Source organism: Sparus aurata, chromosome 18 (assembly GCF_900880675.1).
Source record: "Sparus aurata chromosome 18, fSpaAur1.1, whole genome shotgun sequence".
Classification (NCBI taxonomy): domain Eukaryota; kingdom Metazoa; phylum Chordata; class Actinopteri; order Spariformes; family Sparidae; genus Sparus; species Sparus aurata.
In genome coordinates this window covers 16,632,867-16,648,869 of record NC_044204.1, presented here as the reverse complement: position 1 = coordinate 16,648,869, position 16,003 = coordinate 16,632,867, and the positions used below count along the sequence as shown (strand labels likewise).

Sequence of the window (16,003 nt, the reverse complement as noted above, 5' to 3'; positions counted from 1 at the left end):
TCATTACCATTTCACCGCTGCCTGATTGATCGGCTGCTGAAAAGACAGTGGGTCATATTTCAAGTCAAAACAAAGTATTTGATAATCCACCAGCTAAGATTAGAGAACACCTCATGTTAGCAGTCATTGCCACTTAAAACCACTCAATGCTGAAGATATTAGGATGCTAAAGGATGTGTAAACATTACACAGGAATATGTGTTCCAGTGAGCATAATATCACATAACATTACTGACTTAAACCATTTTTTTAAGATTGGGTGTGAAGACAGCAAGACTGTTTAAATTACATTGCAGTTTGATCATTTTTAATCCAGTGTGTTTCACTTCCTGGCTTAAATAAATGTGTCCAAAATGTGCACTGATATTTCAGAATGAATGAATTCCTATAATATTGTGTTGTATGAAACTATCGGACAAGTATCGGATAAGTGGTTCAGAACTAACGTTAGCTGTTGTCAAACAGTCCATTGTCGTTTCAGTAGCTGCTCAATGAGAATGCTGTGAAATGATAACAAGTATTTCTGATTCCTTACATTTATAGGACTTGTGACTCAGCAGTACAACATTTGAGCCTCCCATCCTGAGTCAGAGGAAAATGGCTGCCTTGTGAGTTTGGTCTGCAAGTGTTAAGTTTTAAGTGAACAAGGCTAGCATGGCTGTAACAAGAGTTTACAGCCATGCTAGTAGCTACGTGAGGCTGTATTAAGACACATCAGTGCTTTGAGCTAAGTGCTAATGTCAACATGCTAGCATGCTCACGATGACAATGTGACATGCTGATGCTAAACAGGTATGATGTTTACAATGTCCACCATCTTAGTTTACAGTTTTAGCTTGCTAATCGTTCCAAAGTTGCACTAAACTGAGACATTTTCAACAAACTGATATTGAGGATCGATGAAATGTAATGGGTCAATTACAATCACAGTGTGGATGACATGAACCAATTTCAGCACAATCAAATACTGTAGTTGCTGAGTTATTTCTGTCTTGGTCTAGTTTCCATTATTTAAAGGGGAATTCCTCCAATTTTACACATAAAAGACAGTTTATTAGTCATGAGGTACCAGCCTCTGAAAACATTCAGACTGAGAGTTTGGTGTCTCAGGATGAGTTATGTCAAGCTTGAGGAAATAACCCTGATGGTCAAAAGACTAGATGTTTAAAAGAGAGCCTGCAATACAAACTAGTGCATGGATTTTGAAGAACATGGGCAATATTTACAATCAGGGTCTGTCTCAACGATGCTTCTTAGTGCATTATGGGAAATGTAGGATTGGATGGTGACCCATACTCGGCACTACAAATCAGAATATGTCAGTTTGTGGTTCTATTTTGAGCATCATTATGTGTTGTTGATCACACAGAAAAAATCAATTTAAAGGGACAGTTTGCTCCAAAATCTATACCTGTCGTGGTTATCTGTCCATTTAGATTGTTTCTGTGTGAGATGCTGCATTTTGGAGACACCGACTGTTGAGACGTCTGCCTTCTCTGGAACATAATGGAACTAGAGGGCACTCAGCTTATGGTGCTCAAAGCTAAATTATCTTGCAATGTCTTCTTCCAGAAACCATGACTCTGTTCCTCAAGATAATCCGCAGATTTTGTTGTGAGCGGTTTTGTGTTGGCTAGCTTACTAAGCTAGCAAATGTTACAGCTCAGCTGAGGAGGTTGCCATTAATGTTTACATCCTGCGCTGTCACGAGCACAAGTCTCTCGTCCGTATCTCCAAGACTCAATAACTCACACTAAAACAACCTAGATGGATAAATAGCACTACATGTAAGAGGAAAACATACATAAAAATGACATAAAATGTTTGTTTGTGAGGTCAGGTTTGGAACATATATTGCATACAGAGTAGGCTGTGTAATTGTTAATATTGCTTTTCATGCCCAGAAGTTGAACATTTACTAAACTCTGTACACTTGCACAGTAGTACACAATCTCTGATTTGAATATAATGCTCACATTAACAGTTAAACGCTTTAAGCTGTTTACCTTTTTACATTACACATTAACTCTCCAACATCGAGGTTACAAATTACAGAACCATTGTCCTTTTAGTGCCAAAGGTAATGATACCTCCACCACTGTGGTGTTTTTGTGTAGCTCTTCTTCGTTCAGAAAACAAGATTTGCTTTACTGCTCTCAGACATACAGGATCTAATCCTTGATGCGATCTTTGCGGTTTACTATCTTACAGGCTCTTTGTCAACACAAAGATGACAAACTGAAGTGCTTCTCATGTCCTAATTTCTCCTCTCAGGCTGGACAGATAATCAGGAACACCCGTCGCCTGTGTGTAGACCGAGACATTACAAAGCAACAACATGCACTTTCTGCTGGGACAAAGACGACTGGACTCCTACAATGCTTTGCTGGGAAACCCAACACTGTCCTACTATATATAGCGGGGCTTTTCACACTGTGCATGACTGCTCGTGTCAAGTCACATGACTCAAGATATATGGGTGGACAGACACACGCACGCTCGCCCCTCAAAAGCACACACACACACTGAGGCTGCCGGTGTGGAGGCGGCGAGGGAATAAGAAGAACTTTATTGAGTTGGCTCTGACGTGTTGCTTCCCCGTGACCTGACTCCCATTTTCTCTGTCTCCCCGAGCGTCTGGCCCTCTGTCTCAGTCTAAACCACATGCTAATCAGCTTTCTGTGCTTGTGTGTTTGATCTCTGATGGGCTGTTTTGTGACGCATCCCACTGAATAGATAATCGTTGTGTAAGTGACGACCATCAACAAGTTCTCTGTGTGCCCTCCCCCTATCAACAACCCCCCACCCCAACACTGAGTGCTATTTATGCCAACAGGATACATATAAACTCATTAGGCAAATTCAAATACATAAAGAGGGCAGCATAAAAGTCAGCAGAGAGTTTTAGCAGCAGGCAATTAGTGACCAAGTAATGACAATACGTGACCCAATAGGTAGGTAGTAACTGCAGCTCAAACACTCCAAGCCTTAAAAATTTGGTGCTGTTGCATAGCTAATGTAAACACATGATTTGACAAGAATCCGTCCAGATCTACAGTGCAGCCCGTTTGTCCAGATACACCCTTTTATTTCTGTTAGGTTTGTACTCCAGGACACTAGAATCTAAATTAAACAATAACCATGAGGTTAAAGTGCTGACTCAGTGTTGTGGGAGTGTGTGAGGGTGTTCACATCTTCGTGGCTGACCAGCACTGGAGCTCTTTTTACACACAGTCCCCCCAGCTTCATGACAATGCAGCTCAGTCATCCTAAACATAGCAGGTTTTAAGGTCCAAAAAAGTGTGACTTTCCTGCCAAGCCAAGTCAGTCACCTGACCGTGTCCTGTCAACTGACCTCAGTCCAGCTGATCATGTGTTCAGCTCAAGACTGGCCCGAAGGCAAGAAGCCCCCGACACAAACAGCGAGTGAAGATGTTAACAATGGAAGTGTTTGTTGATCTGTGTGTGTCAGAGAATCCAGGGAATGAATGCAAAGGATGTGCAAACAAATACTAAATACGATGTTGGACAAAAATAGTCTCTTCAGGGGTCCACTCGCTTTATTTTCAGAGCTTTCAGTCTTTTATTTTAGTATCAGCAGTATCAATTGTCATGGAGATGGAGTGGCTTTCATCATGTGACTTGGTCTTTCAGTCACATGATAGCAGCTCTGGACCTTGTGACAAGAATTTCAAATGAGTTGTATTAACCTGCGAGGTCAATTAAATATTTTTTTGTTTAAGTATCAGTTCGAGCAAAAGTGAAAATTCATTCATTATCTTTTCACCATTATACCAATAGACAGATGAAGTTTAGTTGGCCAAAAAACAGTTTTCAAGCTTCACAGCCAAACAGCATTAGCAGCATTCCCCTTAACAACTGAGGTTAATGTGGACGCTGAAAAACATTAAATGGCGCCATGTAGCTTGTCTTCGGCTGGTGGAGAGCCTAAATTTGTATGAAAAGATGTTATGTGCACCCTTTTAAAGGCCAAAATATTCACTGCAGCTGCTAAGCTAAAAGCATTAGCATGCATTGCTTATTTATGTTCAGAAGTTGAACATTTACTGAACTCTGTACACTCCTGAGTTACATTTTATGCACACATCTGCTGTCTGCAGGAGCTTGACTGCACTTGTAGGGTATATATATCATCTTTTTGAATCATTTGTGATTTCTTGGCTTCAGGAGACTTGGATTATGCAGGGCGAGCTGTATGGAGCCATATTACATTACTTTTGTTGTTGTTTTTTTACATTTTAAAACAAGTCCCCATAAACTTCAGTTGTTTTGACTATGGAAATGATCAAATGATTTTTGGTCCTCTAAAATACACTACACTAAGTGCATGCTAGCAGTGAGGCTGTATAAGTGCCAAACAATTGAGCTAAATGATAATTTTGCTTGCTAGCATGCTCACAGTGACAGTGCAGATGTGTTGATATCTTGCAGGTGAAGTTTTCTTTTTACCATGTCCACGTCCTTGTTAAGCATGTTGCAATGCTAATTGCTAATAACCAATAAAAACGGAAAGGACGTATTTGGTCCTATACTAAAGCATTGGACTAGAGGGTGGTGCTGTAGCACTCCATAAAGTAAAAGCCGGGGAACAACAAAGTCATTAGGAGTCATCCTCTGGGGACCATGATCGTCTGACCGTGAGGTTTCGTGGTAATCGATCCAGCAGTAGTTGAGATGCATCAGTCTGGACTATATACTCCATGATATAAAAAATAACATAAAATAGAAAGAGCTAAAGTATTTTAGTTCCTGTAAATGTAAAGACCCTTAATATTAATCAGCCATTGAACCCTTTCATGAAGGATGTTATCAGATATTTGGAAGCCTTTTGAAACAGTTTAAGCTCGAGAACCATGTTGTAACAACCAAGCTGCGGACCCCCAAAGCCCTGCTCTTTTCTTTGTATCTCTTTGTTATTAAGAGATACGGCATCATCAGTTCAAAATGGCACAGGGAAGAGGAGATTCATCAAGTACATCTGGAATAACTTTTAAATCCTCTTATTCTCAGAAAACCAGACAGGTTCAAAAATATTTTCAACTGAATAAGGTGTTTAAGAATTCATTTTTTTCTGAAAATACATGAAAATACATCTGTTCGCTCCAGTGAACATCATGCGCCAATGGGCAATTTCTGCCTATTCAGATTTCACCTTATTTTGTGCGTTTTATTTCAAACCATGATAGAATTTACACTTGAATAGTTTAATGAAACAGTCCAAAAGAGCAGATTTCTCACCTGTTTAAGAGTGAAACATTTGTGATTTCATAATTCATGTATGGGTGGTTAACCTCACACTTGCTGTTTCTTATTAACATTATCAAACTGCACTGTAGGTCCGCTCCGTGATTCCCAAAGATCTTGCTAAATCCTTCACATACAAACAGACACTTCTTCTACACATGTGGGGGTCACAGTCGCTCAGTGGTCCTGATGCTCCTGATGAGTCAGTCGGCACTCATCAGCGCTGGTGTGTGCTCACAGATGAAGGATTGCAAATGTTGTTGAAAAGATGGTGTCTTAAGATAAAGGCACTGGATAGACACAGTCTGTTCACCATTTACCATAGAATCAGTCCTTTTATTTTATCCCCTGCACCATTGTGTGATTGCAGCTGATACGCTGGATGAAGATGTTGTTGTCAGATTAGCTACAACAGTACAGTGACACGTTACACGGACTACATTCAAAACAGTTTGAACAGACGCTTTTGAACACAACGGGACAGCACCTGAATATGATTAATATCACATAAATGTTTCAGTTCTCACTCTGCTTATGACTTATGAATGATAAAACCTCATCAACACTCATTGAACAAGTGAACCAGTGTTTTTTTCACCTGTAGTCAACAGTCTGCGTCTCTCTGGACGTCTCTCTCCGCGTCCGTCTGTCAATCACAGGAGCTCTGTGAGCATATTTGAACTACATCAAAGCTGCTTCGTTTTTATCATTCAGGTGGACTTCAGTCGAAAAGCTTTCAAGTCTTTCTCTCTCTCCACCCCCAGACGTTTCTCTGTCTGTCGAGGCCCTAACAAAGTGCAGAGCTCAGGTTCAAGTAAGGATCCTCTTCTTCATACGTGTGAGGCCTCAGCGTCGGACCGAGCCATTATTTTCCGGCATGGCTCATTACACTTAGTTCACTTAGCCTGTTTGGTGTCAAGTAAAGTCTTGCATCAGGGTGGAGGCACCTTCGCTCCTAGTGGATCAAAGGTGTGCTTCCTCTCTGCAGGTGAGCGGGTTTGGCAGGTAAAGGAGGTTTGCTGTAGGGACGTGACGCGCTGTGATGATCATCTGTGAAGGCCTTCCTGATCTGCGCCACGCGGCCTCCATACTCGGACTTCTTCCCTTCACAACACCCAATCTCTGAGGAGAAGAGAAAGGATTCTCATATTTGGTATAAACATAAAACAAACAACTAAACTGCCATGTGATTATTATTATGCATTAAATTAGTTAGGTATATATATTAGTGTATTTATTCATGTTTCTGTAATTGTTTAGTCACGTTTTTATAAGAAAAGTGTAACCCTTTATTATACACTTACTTAATACACAACATACATTTCATTTGAATCTGTCTTTACTTATTCATATTTAGAAATGTAAATGTTAAACTTACATTTAACAGTTTGTCCTGACTTTAAATGAGGTGAAACCATTAAATACTTTTTTCCGCCCACATTTAAGCTAACATTGTTTATACAAGAAAACATGAATGAAAACATAAATGAACAATAAAAATATAAACGTTGAAATAAAGATTTAGATTGGAGATTTATGTTTTTACTAGCTTTTAAAAATACACATTAAACATTACTAAATGTAGGTAGTTGATTTTCTTTTACGCACTGTCTGGGTCCCCGACTGGCAAGGAAGACCTAGACGTGTGCCTCGATCCAGGCTAGTACATCAAGACACTTTTAGGTTGAGCCAGTGTTCTTTCTCAGATGAAATCTGACAGTCTTCTTTGCTCACAACTAAGTCTTAAGAGTACCATTTTTTGTAACATTGTACTACTATAACACTGTCTAAAAGCTGGACAGTGATCAGAAAAGATAAAAAAATAACCTGGTATATAGCCTTTTTTACCTTACCCACAATGCAGCTCCATCTCAACTCAATTCAGGTGTCAAGTGACAAAAAAAAAACCCTTTTCTCAACGATGAACAACATTAAGTCTTATAGTCTGAAAAATAAACTTAATAACTGAATGAAGACATGGTTTCACTGGACCATGTCGATATGCGGGTCGTGATTACAAATCACAAACAATGCAAGAAGTGTTGGAAAGTAGCTCAGTGCATTTTACATTTACTGCTCTGAGTATAAATTCTGAGGTTCTAAAACTTGACTATGCATATTTTCCGCTCAACTACATTTCATTGAGAAATCCTTTACTTTGATGCTACGCTGGAGATTTAACTATCCAGCGGTATATAAAATAGTCCTAATCAGCTCCACCTCGACCAGTAACAAAATTAAATGTTGTTTACAGGTGGAGACATTAGTGATAAAAATTCAATAATAAACTATATCTTATATTATATATTACAACACATTATATCATATTATAACACATGATGTTAAAATGATAGACTCTGTTCTGTATAAAGAACACATGTTGTTGGTGTATATAGTATGTAGTACCTTCATTTTTTTATTTTTTAGCGTTCATCTTTTTAAAGTAACCCACCCACAGTATACATATGTTTTTTATGCCAGTACCTGTAATGCCGTGTATTTTAGTATTTTTCATTAACACGTATCTAATTAGAACCATTCAATAAGTGACAAAACATCTTAAACACACTTATAAACCAGGTTTATTTCTCTCCGCCTCTTGTTTTCTTACCTCTGTCCTCTGGGCCGACCCTCTCTGTGTCTGACAGCTGCTGGGCTTTGAGTGGCGGCTGGTTGCTGTGGTTACTAAGATGGGGCCTGTAGAGAGGAGCCCAGTCGCTGTGGTTGTCCAAGCTACCGCCTGATTCGCAGTCGCTGTCCTCGGCCGGGTCCTTCAGGTCGTCATCAGCGCCGCAGGACTCAATGTCCTCCTCAGATGACTGGCGGTGGAGTGAGGACGGCTCATCCTGTGTATGTGAGCGGGACACAACTCGATGGTGAGACTCTGATATTCATCTTAGCCTTCATCTGAACTTCAAAACACATACAAACACGTGAACTCACGCTAACATCTGCGAGGGACAGCTGGATGTCTTCTTTAAAGCCAAGCTGCTGGGCCTCTCTTCCTGGCACCAAGTCGGATGTCTGGATGCCATTCATATTATCACTGCGCACTCTGGAAGACAAAGACGTCCATTTTCAGTCCCACAGACAGCCGAAACTAACCTTTGAATCAATTCTCCACTTAGTCATAAGGCATATAACCCCTATAATCCAATTGGGATGAGGAGACGTCTCGCTGACTGAAACTCTTTGGTTCACTGTTCATCCTATCAAAGACAGAGTTATGTCATCTGTTGAAGGGACTGAAGGCCTCGTTAAGGTGGCAGAGAAATGAGGATGTTGGCTGAGGAACATGTTTCACTGCTGAATGAGCTCCGGGACTAAGCTGTCAGTCCACAGCTTAAAAAAAGACAAATATTTTTTTTATCTTACAGTGATTCTAAAGTGAATGGAAACCCAGTTAATTGCCTGATAAATTCATCATATTTTTTACATGTATTTGGTTGGAAATGTTAAATGTCAAATATAAGAGACTCCGAATGTTGCTGCTTCCATCGAAGTCTTTCGGAAAAACTGATTCAATTAAAGCACATGATTGAGATTTTGTCTCTGAAATCCACGTGACAGATGGACTCGATGGAGATGCTGAATTTTGTTTATGCTTTGCCTTTTGGGAGACAAATAGTAGTCATTTTGTACATTAATCAAATCAGCTGCACTTTGTTTTCCTCAACCTACTGCTGACAAACTACGTGGCTCAGTGACTATGGATGACAATAACAATAAACTTAAAGAGTCTCCTTTTACACTTCCTCCTCATGTTTAATTCGATGCCAAGAAAGCCAAAATCAGCCATCTCTAATTTTAGGTGATGCTGTTACTTTTTTCCTTATGTTTCTACCTGGTGTTCATGAGGCTCTGGAGGAGTTTGGAGGACCTGAACTCATCCATCTCCCCGATCACACTGACGCTCACGTCTCCGTCCCGTCCGAGCAGCCAGCTCACATGTTTACTGTAAACTGGAGGAGAAAGAAAAGATAGGGGGGAGAAAAAAAAGAAAGAAAATGTTGGGTTAGCTGTGCCGCAGATATATTCTCATCCCTCAGGACAGTCTGATAAAAGCAGTCTTCTCATGAGTTGTTGTTATTCTGGCTTTTATCCAGAAGAGGGTGCTGTCATATCAGTATAGAGCCGGGAAGCTTCACAAAAACCAGCAGTGGAGTTTGTCCTCTCTTACTGATTTGTGCTCATTTGCTCTCTTTTTGTTCTGTTTTTATGGGAGCAAATTCATTGTTTCACTGCAAAACACTAATCAGAGCAGAGTGTTGATTAACTGTGTTTAAATAATGGGAAAGGGGAGGAAAAAAGTAGTGAAGAGTGACCTCGTTCTTCCTGTCTGTTTGGCTACATGAAACTGACCTGAGGCAGTTTGATGGAAACTCCCTTTAAAAGTTTGAATTAGAAACCACCGGACATCTTGCTGTGCCCCCGTTTAGCTTATCAACACGCTGCATGGGCTAAAATGAGCAGCACAAATCTTTTATTCTTTATTAAATGTCTTAATCTAATATAAAAACACTAATATCAATGTATAATTTGTTATAACTATAATTGATTATTAATAAATAAACAACATAACAATGGAACGGATTATTGTGTTTTCTTCAGGTCATAAATTCCAAACACACAACGCCCTCTTATTCCATGACACTTGGGAAATTTTGTATTTTCAGCTGTTACCTCATCGTGACACAGAAGACAGAAATAAACCCCAGCGTGTGATTAGAGGTGTTTTCCATGACAGGACGCTACCTGATAAAGGTGAAAACACCTTCCTGCCATGACATCACTGACGGGGGTGTGGCTGAAACATTCACATCTTCAGAGAGCTGTGCGGGAGTCAACAGAGACAATCGCCTCCTCACAGCGAACAAAGGCAGCTCTGTTTCTGTTTATAAGTCCTGTGAATGTCCTGTGTTTGCATACAGTCACCGGGCACATGAGGGTACGTTATGTGGACGTCTTGGTCTGCTGTCACCTGACCAGAGACCATCGGTCACGCTCTGTCTTACGCTCACCTCACTGGCTTATTGCTGTGATTAATAGACAGACATAGAGCTGATTTCCATTGCAGCACTGAGGTTTATTGTCTTTATTGCCACCACGCCCACAATTACAGTATAATTGCGGCACCATAGAAATCTTTGCTCACAGGTCAATTCACGTGTATTTACGTGACGTTTATAGGCCCTTATGAACGCGCAATGATTGTCTTTCCCGGCAGCAGCCCAGTGGACAAAGACAAAAAGACGCCGAACTGGATTGCACGTTGTGTAAGAGACAAAAACAAACACTCGATCACCTCTCAGGTGACATGGTAGAGATTGGGTAAACAAAGACGGTAACTTAATATGCGGTTTAAAGCGTGGCGACGCCCAAAACCACAGGGCTTACTCAATCTTATTCAGCTTTCGGCCCATAGAACGATTTGCCCGGCGCTGATAGAGGCTGTCCGTCACACACACACTCACACAGTATTACACACACTCTCATTGTGCAGCAGGTGATATAGTGTCTCAGTGAGTCAGGTAAATGAGTAAGACGGACAGAGGAGCAGAGGTTCCCAGACGGGGCAGTGAAAAGATTTGTGTGGGTGTAATTTAAACACATTAATCAGATTGGTAAACTGAGAGGGTGTTACTACACAGTGTGTGTATCATGTGCACTCGGAGTTTAACATTAATGAGTCGTAAAAAGGCTTGAAAGTACAATCATACGGACTCTAAAGTACGTATGTGTGTTGGAGCTGGCAAAAAGTTGCTGCCAGCTCGTCTACATGAAATTAAGTGAAAGAGATAGTAATAATTGTTATCAACTAAAGTTACAGACAAAACAAAGTAATTACTCTCCATACAGACGGTTGTAGGGATTCTTCATTTCAAACAAAGTTTTCCGGGAGTGTCACCGGGGGGAGGTTACAGGGGAAACCATTAAGAACGATACCCCTGGTGCTCAGCTGAGCCATCGTTAGCAACAAAGACAACTATTACCACTTTGAAGCCTTTAGAAACATTAACATACGACTATTAGCACCCTGTTACCATGAGAAACACCAGTTTCGGGCAAAGGTGTCACAGGGCTTGGAATAAGGTGAATATTACTTATTTTTCAGTCATTATTCACTTTTAACTGTTCAATCATATTTCCTCCCCACGACAAGAATGTAATTCCCAGTGGGAGATGAATTAAATGTGTCTAAAAAGGAATTGAATTTAATCTAAAAATGTCACAATCAGCAGACAAAACACTCCATGTGTAATTTGTGTTTCTTCTTTAGGTCACTAAAACCAGATAAAAACTTCCAGACGTATGACACAATGTGTCATAGCTAAAACCCTGACACTAAACATAGTCTCCGATTGTTTTCAGCTCCTGTCACACACGCGACAGAGATAAACACCGGCCTGCTCCAGTTAGTTATAACTCATTCAGGAAGTCTTAACATTAAAGAAACAGTTGAACATAGTAAAACACACTTATTGGCCTTTATTGTTGAGAGTTACATGAGAAGATCGGTTCCACCGTCATATCTGTTTGGTCAATATGAGGCTACGAGCCTGCAGCTGGTTAACTTAGCTTAGCTTAGCATAAAGACTGAAAACAGGGGGAAACAGCTAGCCTGGGTTCATCACAGAAACTCCAGGAAGTCACTGCACCCACTGAAGAAACAATTTGGCAAATACACCCGAAAAACTTCAACTTATCGTTTTTATTAATCTATTTTTGCACAGAACACAGATACAACGGGTTCTTTGGAGAGCTTTAGAGGTGCTGGTGAGATTTCTGGATTTTGTTACCTCAGACTGAGCTAAGCTAGCTGTTTGCCCACTTGCAGTCTTTGCCAAAGACTGCTTTAAAGTTGCCAGATCTAAACGTACTTAAAACTTCAATATTTGCATGTTGAATAAATGTTTGATTCAAGGTAGAGATATCTGTCAATGCAGTCTGTAATTTTGTCATTACATCATTGTCACATTAGTTGTGACATGCTGGTGTTTTAAAGAAATGAGGCCATGTTAGAGAAGCTGGTATGTTTGTCTTCAGATCACAGGTATGTTACTGGGCCACATTTCCCAGAAACCTTGTTCCCTCCTGCTACAAAACTATGTTGCCAATTTACTTGGGCCCCTTTGTTTCACTGGAAGTCATACTCATACTGTTGTGTAATGGAATGACACACATGAGTTCTCTGTGTACAGTACTTCCCCACATAGTATAATACAGCCGCTGTTTCACTCTACCTTTCTTTGGCCTGCTGTCGTCTCTTCCTTCCCTCTCCTCCCTCTCCTCTCGCTCTCTCCAGCGGCGTACCTGCTCCTCTCTCATCTTCAAGAAGAGGATCCTCTTCTGCTCCTCGCTGAGGGCCTCCAGCACCTCGGGGTCCACCCACATGTCTTCAAGGATTTTTGCCAGCATCTTGCCTCTTTCCCTCGGGTTGCCAGAGACGACTGTCAGCCCCTCTGCTTTTCAGTCCAATGGGTCGTGTTTCAGCGGTGGGGTATGCGCGCTCCTTTTTCCTGCTCCAGAGTCAGGTTCCCTTTTCTTTGAGGGATGTGGGATCAGGTGCAGTCTAACTGCTGGAGGTCACTTTAGTGTCCTTTTGTCGAGTCCTTCTCCTCGCTGCAGCAGGAGTGTGTCTGGCTCTCAGGGGGTGAAGGCTCCGTGTGTCCGGATCGACTGAGCTCTGAAGGTTCCTGTTGTGGTTTTTACAGAGAGGGGGAGAGAGAGAGAGAGAGAGAGAGAGAGAGAGAGAGAGAGAGAGAGAGAGAGAGAGAGATTATATCTACTGTATAGTTTTGTTCCCTTTCATTCAATCCTGTTCTGGCTGGCAGAACACAATAGGCCCAAAGCAAATAAGCCACAATGCCAAATGTAGTGTGTGTGTGTGTGTGTGTGGATGTGTGTGCATGCAGTGTGTTTACTCTGCATACAGTAGGCAGCGAGAATGCCACTGTGCTTTCAAACACTGACAGGCAAACAGGGGCAGGTTCAGTATGTCAACACACACACACACACACACACACACACTAACATACACACACACAGGGCGTTAATGACTGCATGCTATCTCGGGGCAACAGACACAGATAGAGAGCAAAAGACCACCATAATCATTTTTGCATTAATCCTGGCTCTCTCTCTCTCACACACACAGACACAAACACATACACACTTCTCCGACTGTTCTCAGCTCCTTATCAACACACGTGACACAGATATACACGAGCCTGTCCAGTTAGTTGTAACTCACTCAGGAAGTCCTCAGGAGCCAAATCTCAAAAACAACCTTCCCCTTAATCTGTGTGTGTAAACACACTGTATGAAAGCGGTCGCCGCCCTGAACAGTAAACACTTTTGAAAGATTTGAAACAGGAAGTCATGGAGTGAGAGCCAATTAGATTTGTTTCTGTGATGACATTCCACCAATCTGTACTTTGGGGCGGTCTGATATTACAAAAACGCTGTAAATGTGACAGAAGTTAAATATCACCTTTTGAGTTAGTGTTTAAGGTGTGGCTGATGTTGAACAATAGAATTACCGAAACCTCAAACACCAGGCATGCACTTGAATAATTCTGTGGTTTCAGCTAAACTGAGTAGAGCAATTATTTTCTACCTATGAGAGCTGATTCAGAGCAGAGGCTTTTCTTTTATCATGCAAAAGTTTGACATTGGGAAAAACACACTGTTTAGGTTTGTTGATGAGTCACAAGTGAAGATTGATACTACTCTCCTGGCTTTATACTAAACATAAAGTGACAGATTAGCTTTGTTTAGCATACTGACTGGAAAACAGCTAGACAAAAGAATGTGACTGCAAGGACACGTCAAAGCTAAGCTAATGGTCAACCTTGTTGTGATGTAATGTTTACCATACAGACATGAACACTTGTAAATAATAAAAATTCTTAGTTTGAATTTCCTCTACAAAACTACATAGCACCCCTTTAATACATGTAAATTGTTACAGATTGTTAAATATGGCCCCTTTGAGAAGAACCTGGAGGGGGCGTCTTGCATTAAATACATAAAAAGAATACTTAGAAAGAATTACGTAGTGGCACTGAAAACACAGCAGCTCATAAATCTCTGAACTAGGCACCAGGTTCTCTGTTTCTAATCTTCTTATGTAAGTAATAAAACTTTAGCCAAACTCTGAGCTTGGTGTATGCTCAATTCATGTGTCTTAGCTGCATCATTAGTCTAAGAAGCACAATCCATTCATTCATTAGTCTGTACTTTCAAGCCTCTTTCAGTAGTTTCTCCCAAGTGAGGCTTTTGTGATCCATGGTATTGTCCGTGTGAGTGACCATTCTCTAAAGACTGACGGAGGGGTGTGTTTCCATTCATTGTTTCATCATGTAGAAGTTGAGAAGCCCTTTAAGACTCTGTGATTAAGAGCATTGCAAATAAACTGGACCCGACCTGAAGATTTACTACCAAAGAGTGAGCTCAAAAAGGCAAATTGCTCAGTTTTTCCCTTAAAAGGATCACATCGGAGCAGTTCTTTGCCTGCATAACAGCTCATAACATCTAATTAACTGTGCACATCTAAATTAATGCACAAAAGAAATATTCAAATCAAGATGTGAGCATGTCAAACTGGTCGGGGACAACAGCAGCCCACACAGACACCTCAGAAAAATCACACAAGGACAAAATGAGAATATAGCGGATTAGCGTCCACACCCTCAGCTCGGTTATTCAAACATAAAGGCATCCAGGCCTGGCTCTGCGCCAACATGCAAATAGGTCCGGGATTTGCTTCTGTCTCCGCTCACATGCAGAGAAAAGAGAGAAAGGCCGGGAGAGGAGAGTAAGGTATGTGCGCGGCATACTGAGAGAAAAGTTTGAAAAGTCTCTCAGTGTGAGGAAACACTGGCCATTTCACAGCGACAGAGGAGAGTGTGAGAGATAAATGAACTCGAGCAGGTCGCAGAATGGCAATCTCGGCGGAGAGAGAGAGAGAGAGAGAAAGAAAGAATGAAAGAAAGAAGAGCACAGAGGAGGGAACTTACTCAGTGGTTGCCAGCCGGTAGCATCTCCCAGAGCTGCTCTGAGCTCCAGCGCATCTGTGAGTGTGGTATGATGAGTGTGTGTGACGTGAGAGTGTGTAAGCCTTTGTGTGTGTGTGTGTGTGTGTGTGTATGTGTGTGGGATCAGGTCAGTCGTCAGCAGCAGTGGTATGCCGGCTCAGCCCTGCTCTGCTGCATTTGTACTGAATAGGAGTGGGATGGGCTGACATCACTGTATTCATCTTTGTCTCCCCTCCTTCCTCCTTCTCTCCCTCACCTCTCCTCTCTCATGTACATTCCAGCCGTACCACAAAGAAATAACATGACAGCAGTGGGTTAAATATTGTCAAGTAAAAATGTTTCCCCCATTGAGACACTGCTATAAATAACTTCATAGTTGAATGTTTCTAATCTGCTCCCCTGTGACATTTAGTAACAGTCAAGGACGCAAGGAATTTAATTTCCCCTGGCAGACGCTGTAACCTTTTCCCATGTAGCAGCACGGGAAATGGGAGCGATTCACGGCCCCCATTTTTTTTTTTTTTCTGGATCAACTGTTTTAATTTGATCTGACAGTCTCTGCATAGCTGTGTTTACCCCGCTTCTTTCTCTTTCTTCCGCCAGGAAGTCCTGCTGGCTTCTGTGTGAAAGCATTAATCACAACACCACATGTGCAGGAAGGAATCGGGATATTTATTCCACACGGGTATTTTTCCGTC

General features: G+C 41.3%; 1 protein-coding gene across 1 annotated transcript; it reads right to left on the bottom strand.

Moving 5' to 3' along the window:
- Positions 1-5,121: 5,121 nt before the first annotated feature.
- On the bottom strand, positions 5,122-15,465 carry LOC115569376 (SH2 domain-containing protein 4A). The gene is made up of 6 exons (XM_030397431.1): positions 15,288-15,465; positions 12,510-12,962; positions 9,110-9,227; positions 8,209-8,320; positions 7,877-8,111; positions 5,122-6,387 (listed from the first exon to the last, which is right to left on the bottom strand). The coding sequence occupies exons 2-6, from the start codon at positions 12,682-12,684 to the stop codon at positions 6,221-6,223; spliced, it is 807 nt and encodes a 268-aa protein (XP_030253291.1). The 5' UTR covers positions 12,685-12,962; positions 15,288-15,465; the 3' UTR covers positions 5,122-6,220.
- Between the last annotated feature and the right edge of the window lie 538 nt (positions 15,466-16,003).

Bases quoted from the DNA above. Each gene is read 5' to 3' on its own strand.
- LOC115569376 (XM_030397431.1), bottom strand. From the start codon at position 12,684: ATGCTGGCAAAAATCCTTGAAGACATGTGGGTGGACCCCGAGGTGCTG. The intron at 9,228-12,509 runs GTAGAGTGAAAC...TTTCTCCTCCAG, and splicing joins CGACAGCAGGCCAAAGAAAG to TTTACAGTAAACATGTGAGC. The intron at 8,321-9,109 runs GTAGAAACATAA...TTTGTCTTCCAG, and splicing joins CAGAGCCTCATGAACACCAG to AGTGCGCAGTGATAATATGA.